Source organism: Centroberyx gerrardi, chromosome 20, assembly GCF_048128805.1.
Source record: "Centroberyx gerrardi isolate f3 chromosome 20, fCenGer3.hap1.cur.20231027, whole genome shotgun sequence".
Classification (NCBI taxonomy): domain Eukaryota; kingdom Metazoa; phylum Chordata; class Actinopteri; order Beryciformes; family Berycidae; genus Centroberyx; species Centroberyx gerrardi.
In genome coordinates, this window is record NC_136016.1 from 15853587 (window position 1) to 15879963 (window position 26377).

The 26377-nt window shown below is 43.5% G+C and overlaps 1 protein-coding gene across 1 annotated transcript in view; it reads left to right on the plus strand.

Moving 5' to 3' along the window:
* lrp2b (low density lipoprotein receptor-related protein 2b) overlaps positions 1-26377 on the plus strand; it is a 52132-nt gene that overhangs the window by 21234 nt on the left and 4521 nt on the right. The window contains exons 35-70 of the mRNA XM_078290928.1: positions 195-372; positions 1161-1374; positions 1959-2195; positions 2496-2687; positions 3080-3552; positions 3868-4315; positions 4546-4711; positions 5021-5179; positions 5408-5697; positions 6349-6552; positions 6698-6937; positions 7210-7335; positions 7576-7695; positions 7930-8061; positions 9151-9352; positions 10113-10408; positions 11134-11644; positions 11838-11993; positions 12680-12850; positions 13246-13469; positions 14116-14293; positions 14534-14730; positions 15444-15689; positions 16285-16413; positions 17231-17350; positions 17738-17854; positions 18186-18302; positions 18574-18711; positions 19138-19260; positions 20863-20991; positions 21804-21935; positions 22925-23050; positions 23735-23878; positions 24195-24360; positions 24918-25046; positions 25629-25849. Of these exons, the coding sequence (XP_078147054.1) occupies positions 195-372; positions 1161-1374; positions 1959-2195; positions 2496-2687; positions 3080-3552; positions 3868-4315; positions 4546-4711; positions 5021-5179; positions 5408-5697; positions 6349-6552; positions 6698-6937; positions 7210-7335; positions 7576-7695; positions 7930-8061; positions 9151-9352; positions 10113-10408; positions 11134-11644; positions 11838-11993; positions 12680-12850; positions 13246-13469; positions 14116-14293; positions 14534-14730; positions 15444-15689; positions 16285-16413; positions 17231-17350; positions 17738-17854; positions 18186-18302; positions 18574-18711; positions 19138-19260; positions 20863-20991; positions 21804-21935; positions 22925-23050; positions 23735-23878; positions 24195-24360; positions 24918-25046; positions 25629-25849 (7151 nt within the window). The remainder of the gene's footprint in view (positions 1-194; positions 373-1160; positions 1375-1958; positions 2196-2495; positions 2688-3079; positions 3553-3867; positions 4316-4545; positions 4712-5020; positions 5180-5407; positions 5698-6348; positions 6553-6697; positions 6938-7209; positions 7336-7575; positions 7696-7929; positions 8062-9150; positions 9353-10112; positions 10409-11133; positions 11645-11837; positions 11994-12679; positions 12851-13245; positions 13470-14115; positions 14294-14533; positions 14731-15443; positions 15690-16284; positions 16414-17230; positions 17351-17737; positions 17855-18185; positions 18303-18573; positions 18712-19137; positions 19261-20862; positions 20992-21803; positions 21936-22924; positions 23051-23734; positions 23879-24194; positions 24361-24917; positions 25047-25628; positions 25850-26377) is intronic.

Genomic DNA, 26377 nt, shown 5'->3' on the forward strand with positions numbered 1-26377 from the left:
GTTTTTTTCCAGAGAGCATTTACACATGCAGCTAGATTTTAAAACTTTTGGCATTCTTAAACAAAGATACTGTGTCCATACTGCATGGGGATGCTCATAATCAGAAATCACACATTATTTCTGCCAAATTAGTGATATCTGAAAAGTCTCATATCTCTTTGATTGTTTCTCACGTTGACCCTTGTCCTCCACAGAAAGCTGTTTTGGACAGATAAGGGGTCAGACAGCGGGGTTCCTCCTAAGGTTGCCAGTTCTGACATGGACGGAGGAAACCTCAGGAACCTCTACACAGGCAACCTGGCTAACATTGGATTTATCACCGCCGACATCTCTGCCAGCAAACTGTACTGGGGTGTGGCGAACACTGGGGTGGTAGGTATACATGCTTCTGCCATGTGCACATACTGTATATACTCACAGATACAGTACATGCTTGCATACACACTTGCACTCAGATGCATATTGTAGACACAGCATGGACGAAGAACAAAAACATATTCACTTACATTTCATTGCACACTGCCTTTTGGGGATGGAGTGGAAAGTAAACTCATCTCCACTTAGTTTACCCACCTTTTTATTTGTGAAATAGTTTACCCACCTTTTTATGCAGATATAATTTGTATGATATATATTTATAGCATACATCCTACTAAGTAGTTTCAGATTATTCAAAGTTACATTATACAACAGGTATTTTCCGCTCAAGCAATCTGATGTGATCCAACCATGCTGATAATTGCTAGTCATACTCTATTGGTTGTTATGCCAGCTCCAGTGGTAACCAGGGAGCTAGCTAGCAATCTTTCGCTTGTAGTTTTATTTTCATGTATGTACACACAGTTTGGGGAAAACTTTTCAGACAGTACACATGCGTTGGTAACAGTTGCATAAAAGCTATGATAGCCTTTAGGATGTTCTACCTTGGTGCTGCCACTGGTATCTGGCTGCGCATTGTGCCTATCCGTATCACCGATGTGCCCATAATCACAGTAAAGAACGCTCTCTCGGGTGCTATATGAGGATAGGGTCTTAACAAGAGGAGAAATCATTGCTACCAACCAACCATTTCATTGTTGTCAACCGACCAACTTTTATTGTCCTATTTCATCTACCTTTAACCACCTCTCCCTCTCTGCTCTCCTTCCCCGTGTGCCCAGATCGAGTGCGGCACTATGGACGGTGTGAGCCGGGTGACGGTGGTCAGCGGCCTGTCTCACCCCTGGGGCCTGACGGTCTACCAGAACCACCTCTACTACACCGACCTGGACTACGAGGTCATTGAGAGGGTGGACAAGGACACCGGCGCCAATATGGTGGTGATGAGGAGTGGCATGTCCGGCCTGCGAGCGCTCAAGGTGCACGCCAGAGACAGTAAGTGGACTCACTGGACATGGCTGTTAATGAACTCATTGGTTGTTGCGGGAATCGTAATTATTTTTAAGCATGAGAGTTTAGGTTTGGTGATGAGGCATTTTAGCATTAAGGTCAGTGTTCATATTTCTTTATCAAATATATCAAATTTCTTCTTCTTACCCCTGTGTGTCATTCATTAAATACAAGAAAAAACAAGATAATGATCATATTTTTCCCATTTATTTCAGTGGAATTAATGAATTTGAATCCTCTTTGAATAGCAGCTGCGCACAATAGTAATAAAAGCCCACATACTTTGACTTTTTGCTGAATTCTGATTGCAATATGAATTTTCCTACATGGGGATTCATGTAGATGCGTAGAAGTGCTAAATAAATAAATGAATAGAAAATTCTGGTGTTGGAGCCAAAGGAAGATGCTAATTTGGAAAGAATAGGAAAGAATTGCAGCCTCTTGCAAAACTGGAAAATGTAGTCGTCAACACTGCAATTGTATTTTTTAATGGTGCAGCTGTACTGAAAACACCTCAGCTGATCCGCTAATCTTCCCCTCCACCACCTCTTCTTTCTGTCCATCCCCAGACTCAGCAGGCACCAGCAACGGCTGCAGCTCCAACAACGGGGGCTGTCCCCACCTCTGTCTGCCCAAGCCAGGAAACCAAAAGGCCTGCGCCTGCACCACGGGCTTTAACCCCTCTCAGGACGGCTCCCGCTGCGAACAGTATGAATCCTTCGCCATCATCTCCACCCCGAAGCACATCCGCGGCTTCCACATTAACAGCTCCGACCACTCCGAGGCGATGGTGCCTGTCGGTGGATGTATGTTGGCTCTTGTATATTTTTTGTTTTGGACTTTGTTTGTATGAAAATTTTCCCTTTGCAGAATAGACATTCTTCTTTAGTGTCCTAGTGTTTTATTTTGCTCATACTTTTGACCGCTCCCAGGTTAGTATAAGCCCATGTCTTCACTGCATGCAAAATCTACCCATTCCCAGCTAAAGCGCCTATTTTAAATTATCTTTCAACATTTTTCTATGAAACGTTGCATGCAACTGTTGACTGTAAATACCAAATTAACCACAAGTCAGGATCTGATGAACAAAACTTTACCCTTTGCAGCTTCCTACTCCATTAAGCAAAAGTTGGACCTGCATATCGAATCTGGCTTTATATACTGGACTGACAACAGCACCTCCAGCTCCTACAAGGGAATCTTCAGGACCAAGACAGACGGAGGGCTCTACAGCAGTGTCGTCACCTCAGGCATCGGAAGCAGAGGCGTCCAGGGCATCGCTGTAGATTGGATTGCAGGTATGGAGCCACTTATTCATCACAATCATCATCCATCCAACTATCCATTACGTCTAAAGAAAATGAACTAGACCATAGATAATAAAAGCGTAAAGAAAATAAAGCACTAAAGTATATTGATTTTAATGTGGAATATATCATTTTACCCTTATTAATATTGTGGCAGTGTATCTCTCTACAGACAGCACCAGCATGAAGTCTCCTTGAAAATCTCTATGTGGATTTAGCATAGAAATATACTTAGAAGAATGGTCATGCTATAGCTCTACAATCTTGGCTGTTTTATATTGTGGTCCAGCCAGCAAAGGGTTTAAATAGAGCATTTGATTAATAGTTGGTATACTAATCTTGTCTTCCTCTTTTTTTCCCTCCTCTCTCCTTCCCTTCCTTAGGCAACCTGTACTTCACCAATGCTTTTGCGAGCCAAACCTACCTGGAGGTGCTCGCCATCAACACCACCTACCGAATGGTTCTCCTCAAGTCCTCCCAGGACCAGCCCGCCGGCCTGGCTGTCAGCCCCAAGCTCCGCTACCTCTTCTGGGCTGATGGAGGCCAGATGCCCAAGATTGAGCGGGCGCTGCTGGATGGCACCAACCGCACCGTCCTGGCATCAGAGAGCCTGTCGTCGCCCCGCGGCCTAACCATCGATTACACCAACGACTTCCTCTACTGGACGGATGACGCGCTTGACATGATCTCCCGCATGGCTGCGGACGGCACGCAGAGGCAGATCGTCCGCTATGGGAGCCGGTATCCGTCTCCAACAGGGATGGCTATATTTGGGAACTACATGCTGTGGGTGGATAAGAAGCTTGGGAAGCTCTTCCAGGCCAGTAAGGACCCAGCCAACACTGACCAGCCAGAGGTGAGAGTTAATTCAATACACAGTTCAGGCTTCAAAATTATAATTTTTTTGTGATCTTTCATTGAAATAACAACTGATTTGTATCAGATAGGGCCGTAGCTCCCTGAAAATATTCTCCTGTCCCGAGAATGATCATGTAAGAAAAAATTGCTTGGAAAAGTAATAAAGTAAGAGCTAAGGAGAGAGACAGGATTGGACTGGATTTTTCTATTTTTGATAGCAATTAGATTCAGTAGAGGAGATTCAATGCTGCTGCTAGTCCACTTCACTTTAGTCCACTTCAGTGACTAAATGACTTTCTGTTAATGTTACCAGGTAATCCGTGATTCTATCGACAGCCTGATGGATGTCACCGTCTTTGACTCGCATGTCCAGCCGACGTCTGCCAACCAGGTGGGCTTTAACCCGTGCCAGGAAGACAACGGGCGCTGCCAGCAGTTCTGCTTCGCCATCCCGGGCCAAGAGAGACCCAAATGCGGTTGCGCCCATGGCTCCCTCCTTTCTAATGGGGTAACATGTGGTTACGGCCAGGAGGAGTTTCTGGTTTTCACCACCGACTACACGCTGAATACCATGAGGTTAGACCCCGAGGATCACAGTGTCCCTTATCCAGTGTTAAACCTGGGCTACAACGTGGTGGCACTGGATTATGACTTCAAGGACAAGCTGATTTTCTTCATCCAATATTCGGGGATAGGCCGGAGCAAGATTGGCTATGTCAGCACTACATCCATCACCAGCCCACCTGTCATTATAGCTTCAAGTAAGTTTAGCATAAGGTGTCACTCACTATGTTGTCATTGTGTTCTGTATCTTTATTTATCTTTTTTTTTCCTTTTTCCTCTTTTTCTACTCTTATTGTCGGTTCCCCTCACTCTCCTGCTCCATCTATCCCTGTCCTTTTCCTCTCTTCATTTCCTTTTCTATTTTCTCATTGTTTTTTTTTTTCTTTCTTTTTCCCTGTCCTCTCCCTCTCTCTGTCACACTGCTCAGCTCTGGATGACCCAGAGGGCCTGGCGTATGATTGGATCCACAAGCGTCTCTACTTCACTGATTACTATAGCCGCAATGTCCAGGCCATTGGTGTGGATGGGAAGAACCGCTCAGTTGTCGCCCACGCCAACCGGCCCAGGGGCATCATCGTCGACCCCTGCTACGGGTAAAAGCAACACACCATTATTTCAGTGTCAAATTTCTGTAGATTGGGCATAGATGTAATGACTTCCATTTTGGACAGATAGTGTTCACTTTGGTGTGAAGATTATCAACGTTGACCATTGAGCAGTGTAAGTTCACTGCTAAACAAAATGCTAAACAAAATGAAATCAGTGGATCATTTGTTTCTTTTACACCACACTCTCCTTGTCCTTCCTTATGCTATCCACGCTCTCTACTCTTTCTCCTTTGCTCTTTCTGTCTCTGTTTCTTCTTCCATCCTTACATTTTCTCCCACCCTCTCCCTGTCCAGCTACCTGTACTGGACTGACTGGGGCAGTCCGGCTAAGATTGAGAGGGCCACACTGGGTGGAAACTACCGGACCCCCATCATCAACAGCAGCCTGACAACGCCCAACGGCCTGTCTCTGGACTACGAGGAGAGGATGCTGTACTGGGCTGACGCTTCACTGTATGTCCCAGACTTTTCTATCTCCACTGGAATCATTTCTGTAGAAATATATGCTGTTTCATTGTCTATGTAGTGAAATTTCCTGAAATGAAATATGGTACTTGGACAGTCCACCAGCTTTTCACATATGGAGAAATTGCAAAGCAGCCAAGGGACTAATTATGTGACAGAATATTTTGCCCCCATGTCATTTCTCCATCTTCTCCCCTCCCTCCCTGCTTCCCTCAGAGACAGGATTGAGCGTTCCTCACTAACGGGTGCGAACCGGCAAGTGATCATTCGGGGGATCCAGTACCCCTTCGCCCTCACTGTCTTCCAGCAGGACATCTTCTGGACCGACTGGACGACCCGAGCCGTCTACAGGGCTGGGAAGGATGACGGCTCTGGCTTCGCGGTGCTGGCCCAGCAGATGCAGTACCGGCCAAACGACATCCACGTCTATGCCGAATCCAAGCAGGAGAGCTGCTCCAGCCCCTGTCAACAGTTTAATGGAGGCTGCAGTCATGTCTGTGTTCCTGGTAAGGAACTAAATGAAGGCTTTAAAGGTTTTGTCCTAAGTTTTAGGTTGCCCCTCTCCTTTACATTATTTGTGGTGGTGTCAGTCTGCACAGTCAGAATAGTTAGACATATCAGGGCTCATTTCCCTACCTTCAGATTTGCTGCCATTCATTCTTGTACAGTATAATCCTTCACAATTTAATATGAAGCCTTACTTCGATTCTGTCTGTGGGTTTCATTGCAAAATGTCAATCTATATTTTATCTGATAACCATTGCTTATATTAAAATACAACTGATCACACCGTGTAAAATGTTTGGTAAGCAAAGGCCTTTACTTAGCCAGCAACTGTGTAATAAGTTGTTGTTGTTGTTTACTTTAATATAAACAATCATTTTCTCAGAGTAGGTGTCACATTTTGGAATTTTTCCACACTAGCAAACCGGTGTAGTACTGTGCCTTAAATGCTTGAGAAACAAAAAAAAGTGTTTGAAATCAAGTAGCCATGTTCCCATAGCTGTTAACACCTCTGCTCTCCTGTATAACAAGGGAAATTCAGTTTACAAGGCCAGTACAGAAAACACAGCACATTCACTAATTAACAACACTGTTAATATCTCTTTATTCCCTTCAGTTCTTCTTTGTTCTTACTGTTCTCTGGCCTCCTGCAGGTCCGTCGGGTGCAGAGTGCCAGTGTCCTCAGCAGGGGAGCTGGTACCTGGCCAACAATGGCAGGGACTGCATCCGAGACACTGGGAACCGCTGCCAGCCGGACCAGTTCACCTGTCTCAATGGCAACTGCATCTTGGCGCGCTGGAAATGTGACGGCTACAGCGACTGCCAGGATGGCTCAGATGAGCTGGAGAGAGTGTGCGGTGAGAGAGGATGTTTCTTCTGATTTGTGTAAATGCATTTTGGGTTAACTGACCAACAGAAAAAAAAAGAAAAAATAGACAATTCTTTTTATCCATGTTCTAAAAACCTTACAAAATGCCTCCATCTTTTCTTCCCCCCTCCCAGCCTTCCACACCTGCACAGCCATGGACTTCACCTGCGACAACGGGCGCTGCGTGCCGCTCAGCTACGCCTGCGACTACACAGACGACTGTGGCGACAACAGTGACGAGCGCGGCTGCCCCTTCCCCACCTGCAACCCCACCGGCGAGTTCACCTGCGCCAGCGGCCGCTGCATCAGCGCAGCCTTCGTCTGTGACGGCCACAACGACTGCCGAGACAACGCCTCCGACGAGATCAACTGCCGTGAGTGATGATTGGCTGATTGATGGATGGATTGATTGGTTGCCTGGTTGATGATGATGGATTGACTATTTTGGATAATTCTAGAGAAATGTATGCAAGTTTGCTTATCATCATAATATGTGTATTATGTCTATACAGTATATATGGTTGCACCAGTCTGAAGGTTAGGAAAGTGGACTTCTGAGCTGAAAAAAAAAAGAGCGTGCCTGTGGGTTAGGGTTATGACCCCTGTGGCTGATCTGTTGACTTTTTCCCTCCTCAACCTTCTCCAGCCGACAGGACGTGTCCTACAGGCCAGGTGAAGTGTGACAACACCAACATCTGTATCTTCTCTGACAACCTGTGCGATGGCTACAACAACTGCGGCGACAACAGCGATGAGAATCCTCTCTTCTGTGGTAAGTTGAACGCTCAGTGTTTGCCTTGTAGCTGTTTTCAGTGTTCAGAGAGAGAGAGAGAGAGAGAGACCTCCACTGGGAAACCTAAGTAGGAATCCTTCCTCAACCCCAAAGTTCATGAATTACATTTACCTGCTGAGTGGATTCAGCAGAAGCGTGTATTGATATAGACTGTACATATGTGTGTGATTGTATGTGTGTGTGTGTGTGTGTGTGTGTGTGTGTGTGACTGTATTACAGCGGGACGTACATGCTCCCCGAACCAGTTCCGTTGTGATGGAGGGACGTGTATTCCTAAGTCCTGGGTGTGTGACTCCTTCAAAGACTGTGCTGATGGGACTGATGAGCCTCCCTCCTGCGGTGAGCTCTCTATATTTACATTTTATATTTTAGGCATCTAGCTGACTGCTCAAGGATACTTTGACAGGACACTTGATAGTTGATGGAAGGGGATCAAACTTATGACTTTTTGGTCACTAGTGGTTACTTTCAAGTTTTTACTGTTCCGTAGCGCAAAATGACCACACTATAGAGGTTGAGAAACATCATACATTACTTCATGCCCCTTTTTAAATGATGTCTCTGTCTATCCAGAGGAGGAGATCAAGACCTGCAGCCCCAGCCAGTTCACCTGTACCAATGGGAACTGCATCCCCCAGTCGCTGATCTGTGACGGCAACAACGACTGCTGGGACAACAGTGATGAGGCTCCTGAACTGCAGTGTGGTGAGATAGCACTTTAATATTTATGTCATTACACTGCAGGGAGGTAATAAACTCATAAAATCATTTTGTGTGATGAGTTAGAAAATGCCATTTAATTACTATATACTGTATGTATGTATATACAGTATATACATACTGTATATATATATATATATATAGTATATGTATATTATGACATTCAGTATATTTTAGCTAATCTCTGCTCAAGAAAACCCAAACATCCATCCATATAGCAAAACGTAAGCAATATTTTACAACTAAACATTGTAAGGTTTTAGGAAACAATTTTCACACAAACAATCCCCTTGCACCCCAAGCCATTCCATTAGTGTGTGTGTGTGTGTGTGTGTGTGTGTGTGAGAGAGAAAGAGAGAGAGAGAGAGAGAGAGAGAGAGATTCCTCTAGTCCTCCAGTAGGTGGCATTTTTAACCAGTGGCTAATAATGTGCACTCACTTGAGCTCCAGCCAATACAGTTGTCTTGTGTCCTTACTCACTATACAAGACAGCAGATTAAGAGTGACAACGACAAACATGATAGGGATTCAGTTTCTGTTCAACAATTATATTTTTTTTAATGTAACTTCTCTCCATCTGCCAAGGCGAAATTGAGTTTTTACACCAATGAACTTCATTGTGTATTATAGTTTATAACTATCAATTCAAATGACTTTTGTGGTTAAGTTAATGCATTTAATTGTGTATGAGAGAGTGTTTTGTATTTATGAATGGGAAAATCTCAGGAATGGATAGAACCAGCACTGGTTGGTTTTCCTCCACATTTTCAAGTGATGTTTTGAGAACACAAGCCAAAATTTTCTCCAAATTATTAAAAATATATTTCCTATACCACCATACAGGTATGCAGACATCAATCTAGCAATATTTATTTAAATTCAGATGTTTTCCTATCCATGTTTTACAGGAATGCTAATATTTGACTTCTCTTGTACACAAAGTAGATTTTTCATCATTTTGTGTTGTTGAGGGTGAATCATAGACAGATGTGTGTGCATGCGTGTGATTGTGCATGTGAGCATGTATACATGTGTTCATGCTCAGCCCTCCCTTCCTTCCCCCATCCATTGCAGGCCAACGTACCTGCAGTTCCAACCAGTTCACCTGTCCCACCTGGCACCCCGGCCACCCGCGCTGTGTGCCCCTAAGCTTTGTGTGTGATGGGGAGAGAGACTGCGCCAACGCCGCTGATGAGCTCCAGAACTGCCCCAACCGCACCTGCCATATGAACGAGTTTGCCTGTTCCAACGGCCTTTGCATCTTCCTCTCTTACCAGTAAGTAGGGAACTGTGTGTGTGGAGGAGACAAACAACTAATAACAAAATAACTAACTGTAGTCCAAAGTGCAAAGTAGTCATTTCCAGTGTAAACATACCTTACAATATCGCACATGCAGCACATCATCATAGCACCCTACTTGTAACTAGCTGCCTGTTGACTGATCCTAATTGCTAAGTACCTCATTATGATCGCCAGCTGCTGAGAGGCATCCACCAGATTGCAGCAGTTCTTGTCATGGGTAATCAGAGGCACAATATGATGAAGGAGGTTGTCAAATTTTAATGCTGACGTCCAAATATATTGGAAATGCCTCTCTTCATTTAAGTTCAGGCAGCATGAGAGAACAATATTCCCTGTTTTGCATTCTTAACCAATTCAAAAGACACACTTACTATCCTCTTTTTGTCTTTTTCTGTTGGTGGCGATTGAAAAAGTAGACATTCCTCTACAGCAGCCATTTTTAAATACTCCTCCATACTAGAGACTTTACCTCCCCCTTGTGGATAAGTGGTTTATAACCTCGGACAAGGTGCATGTTCTATGTCAGCAGAGAGCTTGGGTGTGCCATGAACTTGCGTTAGCGTATGCATGCCTTGGATTAACTTTGTACCAGGCCTTACTGCGCCTGCATCAACTACTCCTTATTATTTATTTCGCTAATGAAAGAACTAAAAATAAGCCCAGAAAATAATGTTAACTTTCTCCTGGTATTGAATAGAATGTAAAGCTGTAAATTGCTCCTCCCCCTTCCCAGCTGTGACCGTGTCAATGACTGCGGGGACGGTAGCGATGAGCTGGGCTGCACCTACGACACGTGTAGCAGCAACCAGTTCACCTGTGGCAACGGAGCCTGCATCCCCATCTACTTCACCTGTGACGGGGAGAGCGACTGCATGGACGGGACGGATGAGTTGGAGAGGCTGTGCACCACGCCGCAGCCCACCTGCAGCCCCCAGGAGTACATGTGCAAGTCGGGCCAGTGCATCGACGTCAGCAAGGTGTGCAACGGACAAAAGGACTGCCAGGACAACAGTGACGAAAAGGGCTGCGGTAAGAGACACACAGAGACATAATGAAATAATTTGAAAGCCATTCCAAACATAACAATTGATGCTTTTAATGTACTGGAAACAAACAAAGGATTAAATTACGAAACTGATTATTATTGTTATTACATGTGGAGTTTTTTGCTCTAGCTTTGATGATCTTCTTGCAGTCTCCAGCTCCTCCTGACCTGGAGTATACACTGTGCACAAAGGCTTATCTTTTTTAATAAAATGATTACCTTAAATTCATCATTCACTATCCCTAAAATGTTGAGAATGCAGTTGGTAGGCAAACATTAAAAAGATTGCCTGCTATCCTTGAAAAATTGCCATAATTTAATCATTTTCTAGGTAAGTGTCACTCCTTTCAAATGGTGGATATCTCATTTTTGAATGAATCTTTTGAGCATGAGGTGCCCATCTTCCACCAAGGACTGCACCTCTGCTACTGTTGTTAAAGTTGAATACTTCTTCTACATAGCATAATAATAATATAACAGATGTACATGTGTAAATCTGGGGGAAAATCTCTCTAAAATACCATGAGAATATAAATGTATTACTTCACATAATCTGGGTATAATATTTTGACATCATGAGACAGTGGTCGTTGGAACTTTTTAGGTTCATTCTATTGTGTGAGATCCTTGTTCAATCATGCAAACTTACCTTGATGTCTCAGATACACAAGTCATCATATATATCTCTCTCTCTCTTCTTTGTATCCAGGTGTCAACGAGTGCCGCAACCCGTCGGTCCACAAATGTGCCCAGCTCTGCACCGACACCCTCACCAGCTACTACTGCTCCTGCAACCCCGGTTACCAGCTCATGCCAGATGGCAAAGCCTGCGAGGACATCAACGAGTGCCGCGACACACCCTCAGTCTGCAGCCAGATCTGCGAGAACGCTGTCGGCTCGTACCACTGCAAATGCGCCCCGGGCTACATCCGCGAACCGGACGGACGCACCTGCCGCCAGAACAGCGGCATCGCCCCGTACCTGTTGTACAGTAATCGCTACTACATCCGGAATCTGACCACCGACGGGTCACAGCTGAGCATAGTGCTGCAGGGGCTGTCCAACGTGGTGGCGTTAGATTTCGACCACTATGAAAAGAGGCTGTATTGGCTGGACACAGGTAGGATTGAGAGGATGCGTTTGGACGGGAGCGACAGGGAGACGTTGGCGGATAACAACATAGGAGGTGCAGAGGGCCTGGCGTTGGACTGGGTGGGCAGGTGAGTGAAGAGAGAAGATTTGTGTGAATACAAGTGACTACTGATTTGGGAATATCTGATGAACTGATTTTGGAGTGCTTTGCTCCTTTAAGTTGAATCTCATTGATTGGAAACACTGTAGGTAATTAAGCAAACTGGCTGCCCTGAATCTAGCTGCAGAGATGTCAAGTGGCTTTCTTTGTGTCTGCTGCAGGAAGCTGTACTGGGTGGACAGTTACTATGGCTCTGTTCACGTGATGGAGCTGGACGGGCGCTACCAGAAGAAGCTGCTGTCTGGAGCAATCCCTGGTGCTAATGCCACTTACATCATCACCCAACCCCGAGCCGTGGCTGTCAACCCTAAATATGGGTACTGATACACACACACACACACACACACACACACACACACATATCTCACAGAGAAATTAAAGGAAAAATCCACCCTCGGTTATATATCAATTCATATCGTATAGCAATCAATATATCAATTTGTGTACCCACTTTGCCTCAACCTGCCTTGTCTATTTCTACCTCAGTTATTTCCCAGAATGACTTGTTGCTTCCAATCAAAGGTGGCTAGCCACTAGTTTGTGAACAGCCCCTTACTCAAAATGCAACATGTCTTTCGGCTGCATTGCATTCTGGTCTATTGAGGCTACTGTCGGTGGAGAAACTGGTATATTGGTATCGGTGCAAAATGGTGAGCCTATAAAGAAGCCCTTGCTCTTTGATTCCAAGGGACTGACACCAAAACCTGATGTTTACCAAGTTTTAGATCGCTGAATGTTTTTTTCTGCTATCAAACTCCATTGTAGCTGCTCTGGAAATAACTCAATGTGATGTCACGTTATCTAGGTTTGGCCAGTTGTCCAAGCTTTAAAACAAACAACAAGATGGGCCCAGAAATGCAAAATGCATCACCAATAGCTGTTTTTTTAACAGTGTTAAAGTGTTTTAGAGTGCATTTTTCCTTCAAATGTACGGTACAGTTTGCCAATTAATCCTTTGTTTGGACCTTTTCCCGTTCCTCCTTGTTCTTTCTCCTTTTTCCAGGTGGCTGTATTGGACAGACTGGGGTGACACAGCCTACATTGGCAGGGTTGGCATGGATGGAAGCAATGCCAGCGCCATCATCACAGCCAAGCTGGAGTGGCCCAATGCACTGACCATAGACTACACCACCAACAAGATCTTCTTTGCCGACTCCCACCTCAACTTCCTGGAGTGAGTTGGAGAAATTCAGTGATGAGTCCATTTTTATTCAGTTGGCATGGACAGTGTATAATTGCAGAGACAACAACATACGTGTTGTATTACTTGTTCATATAAGATACAGTTAAAGTCGAAATGCAGTGTGTTCATTCACATAGATACGACCTTTACCTGGAAGAGTTCAGGCATGGCCGGGCACATGGGATGTTGAGGTCTGCGGGTGTAGTAGTTAGTCTGTCCTGTAATTGAGAGTTTACAGGATCTATCCTCATAAAAGCCATGTCCTGTGTCTGTCAACAGCGGTGTGTCTTGTCAATGTGTACTTGAGCATGGCACTGAATTCTTATCGCCTAAGCGTAATGCCTAAAATGTAAATCTTATACTCTTAATTTTGCATCACCCTCCAGCTTTGCAGACATGGATGGCCAGAACCGGCACAGAGCCATCGCTGGTTCTCTCCCCCATGTCTACGCCGTCTCCCTGTTTGAGGACTTGGTCTACTGGACTGACTGGAACACACACACTGTGGAGAAGGCCCACAAGTACACCGGTGCACAGCGCATGGTCATGGGCAACAACACACACCGGCCCCACGACATCCACGTCTACCACCCCTACAGGCAGCCTCGCAGTACGTCACTTTGAGCTGTAGACGCTTGTATCCTCGTTGTCTCGTGGTATTTCTGCACATGTAATGAAGTGACAATGGAGTCGGCTTGTTCTGCTGGTTTACTGTAGAGCTTATTAGGTGGACTGTGCAGCAGGGATTATATTTAAGTCAAATCAAATTTATTTATGCACTGCCTTTAAGAAACAGTCTATAACAACGTTCTTGATAGAGGGAAAAATATGTAAATGCGGATGAAAACAAGAGGTAAAAACAAAACAAAAAGAAAACAATCACATTGCAATTTGAATATATTGTATGGGGCAAGAGCTTGATTGCATGCATGCCTGTGAATGGCTCCAAATGAAATTCAGTCATAGTGCTCGTTATACACAACAGTGAGCAACACATTCTTAAATTTTGAAAATGTTGCAAGGAAGAAGTCCTTTTTTATCTGCAATCTCTTGCTTATCAGTCAGAACTTACACCTGTAGTTCGATGCTTCAGATCTTTTTGTTTTAGAATTGTGTACGAATTTCAGTTTGCAAGTCTGCACAGAAAATATAATGCACACCATATATAAAAGTGAGCATGACACAGTTTATCACAATCACAATTATGTCAGTCTGCTTAATTGACTTGTCTGTCTTTTTATCAATTTATTTCCTAGGTGATAACCCCTGCTCCTCCCATCACCTGACCTGCAGTCACCTGTGTCTGATCGCTCCTGGTGGCAGCAGGGCTACCTGCCAGTGTCCAGATCACTTCATTGGCCTCTCTGTGGGCTTCAAGATCCAGTGTGTGGCCGACTGCTCCAGCACCCAGTTCCGCTGTGGGGACAATGAGAAGTTAGTCTGATATAAAATCCCTTTTGTTCACAATTCATAATTGTTCACAAGTCCTTCCATCAAGTCAGTCTTATTGTTCATGGTTCATATGCAAGTGTTGAAGGTTTTGGGAAATTGCACATAAAAACATTGTTGTTCATATAAATATAAATGATTTACATATAAATACACACTGTAAATGCATACTACACCCACTGTCATTTCACATAAAAGCTGGCAATGTATCAAACCCCTCCCTAGATGTGTTCCTATATGGTGGAAGTGTGACGGCCAATCAGATTGCGGCGATGGCTCAGATGAACCTCAGACCTGCCCGCCCCGCTACTGCCCCATTGGCCAGTTCCAGTGTCAAGACGGCAACTGCACCTATCCCGGCTTCGTCTGCGAGGGCCACTCAGACTGCCCCGATGGCTCAGATGAGGATGCTGCTCTCTGCAGTATGACACACACTCAGTTCAACATAAAGTAGCTCATGTCAAATAATGTTTGCATAAAAAAATTTGTAGACAATTTTATTCTGCAGTTAACTGCATGAGTGCAGAAATACAAAAAAAATCCTTGAAAATCAGATATGAGGCTGGAATTAAAATAACTCACTGGGGCTTGCTGTGGTTAGCTGACAGAGTTGACAGTGTCATTTAACTGTAACAGTATAACATGGAGATCACAATTTATTGAAAACTATAGTATTTTGTTTTTTAAGAGATTTTTTAAGAAAATCGAAGAAAAGTTTGAGAGGAACTTGAAGAGTAACTAAACCTCAAACCCAAATCTGTGGTGAGGCCTGACATCTAATGGCGAAAAGTAGGGTACTGAAGGTGGTGACATCACCTGGCACCAAAGATCAGCCAATAGCAGATGAACAGTTTAGTACCTTACTTTTTACCATTAGATGTCAGGCTTCACACAGATTTGGGTTTGGCCACTCTTTAATAACATAAAGAGTAATACCAGACTCATCCTATTTGGCCATTATAGGTGTAACTGGTGTATTCAGAAGCCACAGTCTGTCCTAGATGCCCAAACCTGATGGGACATGACTGGACTCAGTGAATTTGTGTCTGGCCAGTTTTCTCACTGGTTTGGATTCAGGCTCAAAACATACCGATAGTTAATAAACCCCAAGTCAAGCTGTAGTCTGCCCCTCTAGGTGACCACCGGTGCCAGGAGAACCAGTTCCAGTGCAAGAACAAGAAGTGCATCCCCGTGTCCTGGCACTGCGACGGGGTGAACGACTGTTCAGATGCCAGCGACGAAGACCCGGAGGGCTGCGCCCAGAAGACCTGCCGGCCGGGACAGTTCCAGTGTGCCAATGGTCGCTGTCTGCCTTCCAACTATGTGTGTGACGCCCAGGACGACTGTGGCGACGGATCTGATGAGGTCCTTGAAATCTGCAGTAAGTGGGAAACAAAGGGATGTGTTTAGTGTATTATGCTAGGAAAAAATAAGAAATGTGTATATGGGGATGATGGTAAAAGTTAGACATTTACATTACATTTTAGGAGTTTAGCTGACAATCTTATGAGCAGGTAGAGGTTCAGTGTCTTGTTCAAACACTTTTCAACAAGACAGATGGCTGTGGCAGCAATTGAACCTGTGAAACATGTGAGTGAAAGAGTCATTACAGAAATTGATGAGACTGCCAATACCAGTGCAGAGTGGCAGAGCGGAGCTGATGGCTTCATCGAGCATGGATTTATCTGGTTTTGTACTGATATATAATCAATACACAATCAGCCACGTCCCATGAGGAATCTGTATGAATTAATGATGTTGTATTGCACATACTATGGGTTTATTTGTGTTTGTTATTGTAAAATTAAGAGGTACCGAGAAACTTTTTCTCTCTCCCTCCCTCGCTCTCAATCATTCTTCTGTTCTCTCCCACACTGTCTCTCCTCCTTTCTCTCACTTTATCTCTCTCACTCACTTTCTCTTCCTCTCTCGCTTCCTTACCGTCTTGCTCACCCCAATGTCTCTCTCTCTCCTAGGCGGTCCAGACTATAGGTGCGACGAGGACACTGAGTTCTCCTGTAAGACCAACTACCGCTGTATTCCCCAGTGGGCCCGCTGTGACGGCACCAACGACTGCATCGACAACAGCGACGAGCAGAACTGCGGTCAGTGCTCGTGTGTGTGTGTGTGTGTGAGCAGATGTATTGCATGAGGGCAGGGCAGGTAGTCAAGACCACTTTAGTATGTCGCAATGCTATTTTAAAGAGCATCGCATTCTGAACACAGGTGAAATCCCTTAAATAGTTTGTAGTGCTGGGGAGAAAATAAATGAAGCCCATACTGAAGCCAGAGTCAAAATAATTACGATACCAAGTCCCAGACCGGACTCAAGTACTACAGCTATCTACAGCTCTGTGTGAGAATGAGCAAGAGAGAGAAGACACTGAATCTGCATAACAATGAATCTTTTTTTTTTTTTTTCTTGTTCAGTGACCAAACATTGATCATTTGTTCAGTTGACTCAGAGGACAGACAAAGCCTCTTCGACAAAACAATTTTATACTGGTACGGTCGATGGCAACAAGCCATGTGATTAGTGTGTGTGTGTGTGTGTGTGTGTGAGTGTGTGTTTTGAAGGCAGATCTTTTGTGTGGGTGAGAGAGAAGAGACACAACCACCCCATTTTTTAAATTGAGATTAAAAAAATGTTTCAGATTTTTTTTTATTTATAATTGAGGAGTAAGTTTGCATTTGTTATTATCGCTTTTGAGATCTGAAATTTACCATTTTGTTACAATGTGTATACAATGTGACAGCGCAAAAGTTCTGCAAAGTTCCACTCTGCACAACATATAGAGCAATGCAAAGCGATATATTAGGGGTTCAAACACACGGTCATTTATTTATTTTTCTCACTGACCACATGTATGAACCCCTAATATATCTTTTCGCTCCCTCTCTGACTTTGTCCTCCCCCCACAGAGGAGGTCACCTGTGACCCTCTGGGAGATTTCCGTTGTGACAACCACCGCTGTGTCCCCATCCGCTGGCAGTGTGACGGCAACAACGACTGCGGCGACGGCTCCGACGAGAGGGACTGCCGTGAGTAACATAGTAATTCATATTCAGCTTCATACTCACCTCCATATCCATCCATTTTATGACCATTACTTTGACCTTAAAGTTCCAATCCTACGCCACAAGCAATGCACCTGCCAGAACATGGGATTTCTTTTATTCTAAAATGAATCGACTCTGAATCCAAGAACTGACAGTATTTGGAAGTTAAAGACTTTTAAATGTATTTTGAATCTTAATAATTAACTTTATACTATTTTGAGCTATTACGGGATCTGGGAGTTGCAAAAAAGCTTTTTCACTATCATCCACTAACAATCACCTAACCCTAACCTAACCCATATAACCTTTATGCAGTTTCACCCATGCTTGATGTGCTGAAAACGTGTGTGTGTGTGTGTGTGTCCACAGAACCAAGGCCTTGCTCGGAGAGCGAGCATCGCTGTGACAACGAGCAGTGCATCCCTGGGAACTGGGTGTGTGACCATGACAACGACTGCGGGGACAACTCAGACGAACGAGACTGTGGTGAGCGTTTGCCACGCACACACTGTACACTTAAAGGATAATTCTGGGTTTCAGTGTGGGCCTTATTTTCTTCGTTTTTGGCATCATGCCGATTGATTCTGATCAGAAGTTCATCAATTACTGTAGAGCTAAGTCTCAGTTTGAAGGCCGTACTGCCAGGGGAAACTCAAACAGTCAAACCCAAAGAAAACTATTAAAATATGCCCTTTCCTGCCTTACTTACTCACACTGACACACACACACACACTCACAGTTTAATGCCTCAGAATAAACTTTTTCTCTCTGTTACACACACACACACACACACATTAACCTCCTGGCTCTCCTCCAGAGTTACAGACGTGTCGCCCCGGCTCGTTCCAGTGTCAGTCGGGTCACTGTATCCCTGCCGCTCTGCAGTGTGACGGCCGGCCTGACTGCCAGGATCTGTCAGACGAGACCAGCTGTCGTAAGTAAACCCCATGAAAACAGCACAACATGAAAACCACTGGCAAAGTGCCAGGCCCCTGTGATGTTTTGGTACTCTCATGGTGGGGCAGGGGTAAAATCTGGGCAGGGGAAGAGAATGAGACACACATATCAACAACAGTGGAGCTTGTACGAACGGTTGTAATTGAAAGTGTGTGAACGTAAACAGTGCTGGAAAGTGATTAAAAAGAGAATGTATGCTGGCCACTGCACAATGACATTGAGCCTTTTTTTTCCTCCTGCTCCCCCAGCCACTCGTTACCCAGGGGGCCGTTGGTGCCGTCAGAACCAGTTTGAGTGTGCGAACCGTCTGTGTGTGAGCCAGGGTTGGGTGTGTGACGGCATCGACGACTGCGGGGACCGATCCGACGAGAAGCTCAGTTTGTGCCGTGAGCGTCATTTTGTATATTGTATCTCTCTCTCTCTCTCTCTCTCTCTCTCTCTCTTTCTCTCTCTCTCTCTCTCTCTCTCAAACCCTCACACACCTAGGAGGGTTTTCTACTTATTCATTTATCTCTCATGTATAGACATGCACACACATACACACTTACATCGAGCATACAAAACACTAGGACCACTTGATTTTTCCATGAAATAGTCCAGATGAAAGCTTTAGTCCTTAATTGATTCACATTATTAATTCCACTTCAGTCATGAAGGGAATGTAGATGAAGGGGAGAAGATGGGTTAAATACTGATTATATTAACACAATTGAGAGAAAAAGAGGTGGGAGACAGTATTAGCAATGTGTCGTTGATATTTTGTACACTCAGAGGTTTTGTCCCAACTCATATTTGTGTGTGTGTTTGCCCAGTGAACATCACCTGTGAGATGCCGTCCAGGTTTCGCTGTGCCAACGGCTACTGTATCTACTCCGGCCTGCTGTGCAATCAGAAGGACGACTGTGGAGACGGCAGCGATGAGAAGGAAGACCTCTGTATGACACACACACACACACACACACACCACATACAGTATACACAGACACATGTGCAGATATACATATATACCGTACATACACTGACTGACAAATCATCGAATTTGTCACAAAGAGAAATGAAACAAACACAAATAACAGAGGTTTATGCGAACACATGCACACACAGACAAGCAGATACTCAAACATGCACAGGCACACACACACACACACGCTCATCACAATACACTGTCAGGCAGCCATACAGTGAAGCCCAGATCAACACTCCACACACACTGAGAATACAGCTATTCATGCAGAAACATCCCCAGGTGTTTTTTTTTATATTAAATTATGTTACTGCTTCTTTTTTAAACGTAGCCTGTAACCTGATTTGTAACAAGTTTAGGCCCAGCGAATTCACCACTGATCATCAGTTTCCAGGATCACCGTGGGAACAGTCTGAACACTAATGCTTCCTGAACGTTGTTTTATATCAAAGGCCAGTGAAATGGGAAATCCCAAAATGACATCAGCGCTCGGCACAGGACAGAAAGCCCAAAAACTGTAACATTACGGGGATAAGAAAATAGTCTTTTTGTGGAATTGTTGCACAATCAGCTTAAAAAACAATCAGAGCAAATTATTTTGGGAGGAGATTAAATAGTTTTGTTCAGAGCAGAGGTAAACATTGGCCAGCTAGTCTAGATTCATTTGTGTTGTGGGGGGAAGGGACAGTAAAGACCAAGACACAGAGGGAAAGGAGGAAATTAGATCAGTGTTTTATTGGATAACTTATGTTGGCATGTTGGTGTACATGCAGTGGCTATAAAAAGTATTCAGATCACTTCACTTTTTGCATATTTTGTTGTGCTATCAAGTTATTTCAACATGCATTTATTCAAGATTTTCAGTTTGAGTTCTATGCAAAACACTCTATCCTATCAAAGTGAAAACACTGAAGAAATGTATGTGAAAGAATAAAATAAAAATAACAGAGAAATTGAGTTTGCATTCAAGTATTCAACCCCTTACTTATGCTATCTTACTTATACTAGCGAATAGTTTCTCTGTTATTTTAATTTTATCCTTTCACATAAATCCATTCAATTTTGTTTTCACTTTGATAGAATAGAGGGCTTTGCACAGAACTGAATAAATGCATTTTGAAATAACCTGAAAGCACAACAAAAACTCAAGTGGGGTGACTGCTTTTTATAGCCACTGTAAGTATGCATCCATTTTTGAGTGCTTGAGTGTGTGGGAGCATGAATGTGTGTGCCCACTTGTGTGTGTGTGTACGCATATGTCAATCCACACATGTGTTCTTGCCTGAATTTTCAGACTGTTGTTTGTGTGTTTGTGTGTGTGTGTGTGTGTGTGTGTGTGTGCTTATGTTTGTGGGTTTTTTTATCCAAAAAGGAGCGTGGGTAGTTCGCTCACCGTTTTAGTGTTTTGTTTTGTTTTTATCATTTAGACAGATGGAAGGTAAAGAGGAGACAGTAGATAAAGCTCTGGATTAAATCCTAGTCCAGATCAGACACATGTTTCCAGAGAAACTTGCCCACTCAACCTTCCCTCGGTCCTTGTGTTTTTGACTCATTCTGACTGTGTCCTTCCCAGGCCGGGAGCCCACGCTGCCCCCCTGCACGCTGCAGGAGTTTAAATGCACCAACGGACACTGTGTGGCCCTGCCCTACGTGTGTGACCACAACGACAACTGTGGGGACCGCACGGACGAGATCGGCTGCAGTGAGTTCCACTGTTTTCTCTGGCACAAAAACACTCATTTAACTACTGGCAACATCCACCCATACAGTTTAATGTCAGTTATTAAATGTTGTTGGACACAACACTATGAATAAATTTTGGGAATGCAGAATTGTTACCTTATAGTCCTTACTCATTATTTCAGTACAGATAAGTGCATCTTCAGAATTTGTAAGCAAAGGTCTCAGGAAGAAGACATGATCATTTCTAATTTAATTACAGTATCAAAAAACATAATTACAGAGGTTTTATTTTATGCCAGGAAGTATGTTGTTTCATATAAAACAGTGAAAGCAGCAAATGTCAGGATTACATGTTGGCTACATTTACATGCATGGAGAATTTACTCAAGTATCTCTCGGTTTTGGGCTGACGAATGTAAACATCATAACTCAGTTAGAAAAACCCAGTTAAACTCATACTCCGATTTTGAGAAATCCGGCTTACTCCAATATTAAACAGGTTACTGTTGCATGTAACCATCTTACTCCTTTCACTTTTGGTTTTCATTTCACCTTTTCATACATTTTTGCTGGCAGACTGTCCTATCTGTGGGCGGGTCACCACAGGCAGGCAGGAATATTGTGTAAATTGGTTTATTCATGGTAACAGGGAGACTCAATCGCAGGGTATAAAGGTGCTTGTAGCTTAACCAGATAATCAGAGTATGGCCAACAGCTGGGTCACTCCATGCATGTAAACAAAGTTCAAAAATAAATAGCTCTTAACCTCACCCAGTGCCAAACACTGTATTGGATGTGACAGAGGATGTGGTCTGTGTTGTCTGGCTCCAGATTTTGGCCATGACCGCAACTGTGAGGAGAAGCTGTGCCAGCATGAGTGCACCAACCTGAACGGCACCGGCTTCATCTGCTCCTGCAGGCCTGGATACAGGGTGGACCCAGACAGCACCTACAACTGCCTGGGTACACACACACACACACACACACACACACATACAAGTGCACATGGATAAACACATCAACAACCTTCCACCCATAGCACCAACCAACACATATAAACAAAGTTAATATTTCATATCATTTTTGACAGGATCGCTGCTCCTGTCCCATCTCTGTTATCATCCTTTCTTCCTTTCATCCTTTTTCAAAAACAACTCAAGACAACATAGGCTTTTACAGGCTTGACTGGGAAACCTGCAGAGCAAACATGAGCAAAAGTGTGTCATTTGTCTTGTAAAGTAGTATAGCTACTTGAGAGGGCCAAACATCCAAAGACACTATCTATCTAGTTGTAATAAAAAAATAAATAAAAGGTAAATAAAAGGCTCAGGATAGCTAATAATTAGTTAATCATTTGTGAGAGGAGGTGACACATTTTTCAAATGGCAGATGTGTCATTTTGGAATAAAACGTGCTTTGTCAGAAACATGTGATTATTTCATGCAAAGGGGCCTACATGATGACTCATAAGTCTGACTTTGATGTCATTTTTCATTTCTTTTCTTTTTTTTTCTTTTCTTTTTTTATTTATCGATAACCTCATGAAGGATTGTAAAAGGGATGGAACGTTTTCTGAGCAAGTTCTACATTTTGGAGAAAGAATGGATATTTTGGTAAAACTTTGGGTAAAGCAGTGATGTAAGCACAAATAATACCAAATCATTGTATTTGCAGAAACATTATAGGAACATAGCATTCCCCTCTTATTCTCAGCTACAGCTTACATACTACTTCTCTACATGATCATTCAAGACACATAGGATTATTTGTTTACTGTTGTTTGCTGGTAATGGTCTAGGAATCCAAGCTTGTTTTACTGCTGCATACATAAAAAAAACATCATCTAAATACAAAAAGTTAAAAATCTACCTAAATAATATGATAACACATTGTCTGTGAGTGTGCATATTTCCAGTAAGCCCACCTTCAACCTTCTCTCCTCGCTCTTCCAGACATCAATGAGTGTGAGGTGTTTGGCACCTGCCCTCAGGCCTGTAAGAACACCAAGGGGGGCTACGACTGTGAGTGTGCCCCCGGCTACCGCAGGGTGGGCAACGGCAACATGTGTGAGGCTGAAGGTGAGCGCACTCTTGATTAGCAGTCGTTAGACAAGCACAGATTACAGAACTGTGACTTTGGCTTCTGAAATCGAATTATAGATTGAATTGTCGTTAGCGGCCACTGAAGTGGAAATTTGCCTTTGGCTTCACACAAATAAAATACAAAGAGACAAAGAGGGCGCATGCATGATTTATTTTGTCTAACTCAATTATGCTAAATCTAGCCAGAAATTGTCTCCTCATTCTTGTACTTTTCTAGTAGTCTACAAAGTAGAAACGTGTCCCTGGAGCTGGTAGTCGTTCAGTGTTGCTCAAGGACACTTCAGCAGGACAGATGCTTGCTGGACGGTCTCCCTCTTCATGACACCACTCTGCAGCCCTCATGTATTTTCAAGTTTTACAAGGATCAGTTTTAATATTTTGCTTTTTCAGTAGAATGTTATAAAATGCAGAATGTGCAGTGCTTTTAATAAAACCTCTCAGAACAGCCCTGATCCACTGGTCAAGTCATATTGCCATATGCACCTTACTATAACTTTGGATTTAAACTGGCCACAGCTTTAATCCAACCTGTCAGTGTCAATGTCATCATATATCCTATTGTAGTGTCCTTGAGTAAGAGACTGAACCCCTACCTGCTCCCTACCTGCTCCCTGTCGGCTAAATGCCAGAACAGGTAAGTGTAAATGTCCTCTCCCTCAGGACCGGCTCCCCTGCTGCTGCTGCCAGAGAACATTCGCATCCGCAGGTTCAACCTGCAGACGGAGGCCTACCACGACTTCCTCCGAGAGGAGGAGCGCATCATGGCTCTAGACTACGACTGGGACCACAACAACACCGGACTCAGTAGGAAACACACACACGCACGCACACGGATACAGGCAGACACATTCAGCAAGACAGACATACTGTACAGGCTGTTGACTACTGGAATAATAGTTAGGCTTTAGTATAAAGAAAGAAGAATGATGAAGAAGGATGATACACCCATATCCACATATGCCTACAGACAGGGTGGTATTTAAACACACACACACACACACACACACACACACAGAAATACAGGGTATCTGCAAGACAGACAACTGGATCCCTTTGAAAAGACGTTATTGCAAAACCTAACCAGAGAAAGTTGTTTGATGATGTCCATGTGTTTTACCAGGCATGGTGTACTTCACTGTGGCCGGTAAGGACTCAGTAGCAGGTGCCATTAAGAGAGCCTACATAACCGCAGTGGACGATGGAAGTAACAACATCGGGGCTGCTGTCGACCTCGGCATCAAGTACATCACCAGGCCGGACGGCATCGCTGTGGACTGGGTGGGCAGGTGAGGCAGCAGGTGCCATTGGCGGCTTTCGCAGTAGCCTACTAGCTTTTTTTTTTTATTCCTGGCTTGTTTTCTGCTCTTTACTGTTTACATTCCTTCAATATTTTGGTGCCTAGGTAAACCGCTCATGAGCTTTATCATCAAAGAGTTTATTATGAATTAAAACCCCTTTTCATTTAAATAAACATGAATGTAATGCAATTCTGTTATGACCTATAATTATATACACAATTGAACAACTTTTGTCAAATGCTAATTAATTGTTATGACAGTAGTGCAACACTGTCATGGCATTTATCAGCAAGTAGAGAGTTTCTATTATAGAATGATATCCACCATTTGAGGAAAATGATACCTACAACTACAGTGTCTGATAGCACAAAAGTAGTAGTATTTTTAAAGGAGAGTAAGTTATCTCAGGTATCTGATGACACTTTTATAGACTGGACACAACGTTTAACAGATATTGAATGATGAGCTTTAGGTAAGGATTTTTTTCCAAAACAAATGTGTCAATGCATATTACGTGAATAGGTTTGCATCTCCTCTGCCTGTAGGAACCTGTACTGGGCAGACTCCAGGGTGAGGAGGTTAGAGGTGGCCATGTTGGACGGACGCTACAGGAAGCACCTGGTCAAGACTGAGCTGGGCCACCCGTCAGCCGTGGCCGTCAACCCGCGACTGGGGTGAGACACACAGGGCCGGAATACCTGGAATATCAGGAAACTTTGAGAGAGTTTATTCCAGGCAGGAGTGGGTTAGGGACTTGGATAAATTCTCTGAAGTTATGGAATGTCAGGCAATTTTAGTTTAGTTAATTTTGTTTAGTTTAATTTAGTTGCACAGTTAATATATTATATATTTTTTAATCATTCCTTGTTAAAAAATGATATCTTCTACAGAATGTTTTTACAGCCGGCTGAACGTACTTAATTCATTGGTGGTTATCATTTTTTCATAGAATTGAGTTTCCCTTGGAAGCTTTTTGGATATTTTCTGAACTGGAAAATGGTACCACATGCCAGACATTTTTCTATTTTTTTTTTCCAAGACCTGGAAGTACTCTGATATAGAAATGAAAAGTTAATGTCAATTTAAAGTCCTTGATTGGGAAGTCTGGAGACTTTAAAGTTCCAGTAATCTTTCCTTAACATAAAAATCCACTTGTTACATGGTGTGTTTTTGACTCCTGAACTCCTGAACTTTAACCCAACACATCCCACATCCCTTTTCTCCATCCCTCTTCACTCCCTCCCATATTCCCCCAGGATGTTGTACTGGGCGGACCGCGGAACGACGGCCAAGATCGAGTGTTCCTGGCTGGACGGTCAGCAGAGGAAAGTCCTGGTGGCGGAGGGCCTGGGTTGGCCCACCGGTCTGTCAATCGACTACACCAACGGTGATAGGCTTTACTGGTCCGACTCCAAGGAGAGCCGCATAGAGTCTGTTTTCCCATCAGGGGAAGACCGCAGAACTGCAGTATACATAGGTGAGGAGGAGGAGGAGGAGGGAGGACACAGTCATAATGATGCTGAATGTTTGATTGTGAATTGAATGATGTTCAGTACATAGATATTCTATATACTAATGAAATAGAATAGAATATGTTCATATATAATCTCAAATATGTATGGAATATAGATGATGTAGACTCTTGAGGCTTGAAGGAAAACCTAGAAGCAATAATTTTTAAAAGTGTATTTTTATTATTTTTGTCTAAAGTGAACTTCTATGAAAGCTCTAATGTGAAAACTATTGCCATTATTGGGTCTGCATCTTTCTCCATCCGATGTTTTCAATTGTATACTTAGAACTTCTATATCATACATGACAATTTAGAGACACAGGAACATTTATTACATTGGTTGCTTGTAATGTTGTTGATCTAGGAATTTAAGCTTATTTTACTGTTGCACTTAATGTAAATTTGTACAGTTAACGCCCCCAAAAATCTAAAATGTAATTATCAATCCATACAGTATCTTGTAAAGCCTTATTCCTGTATGTCCAGTTAAAT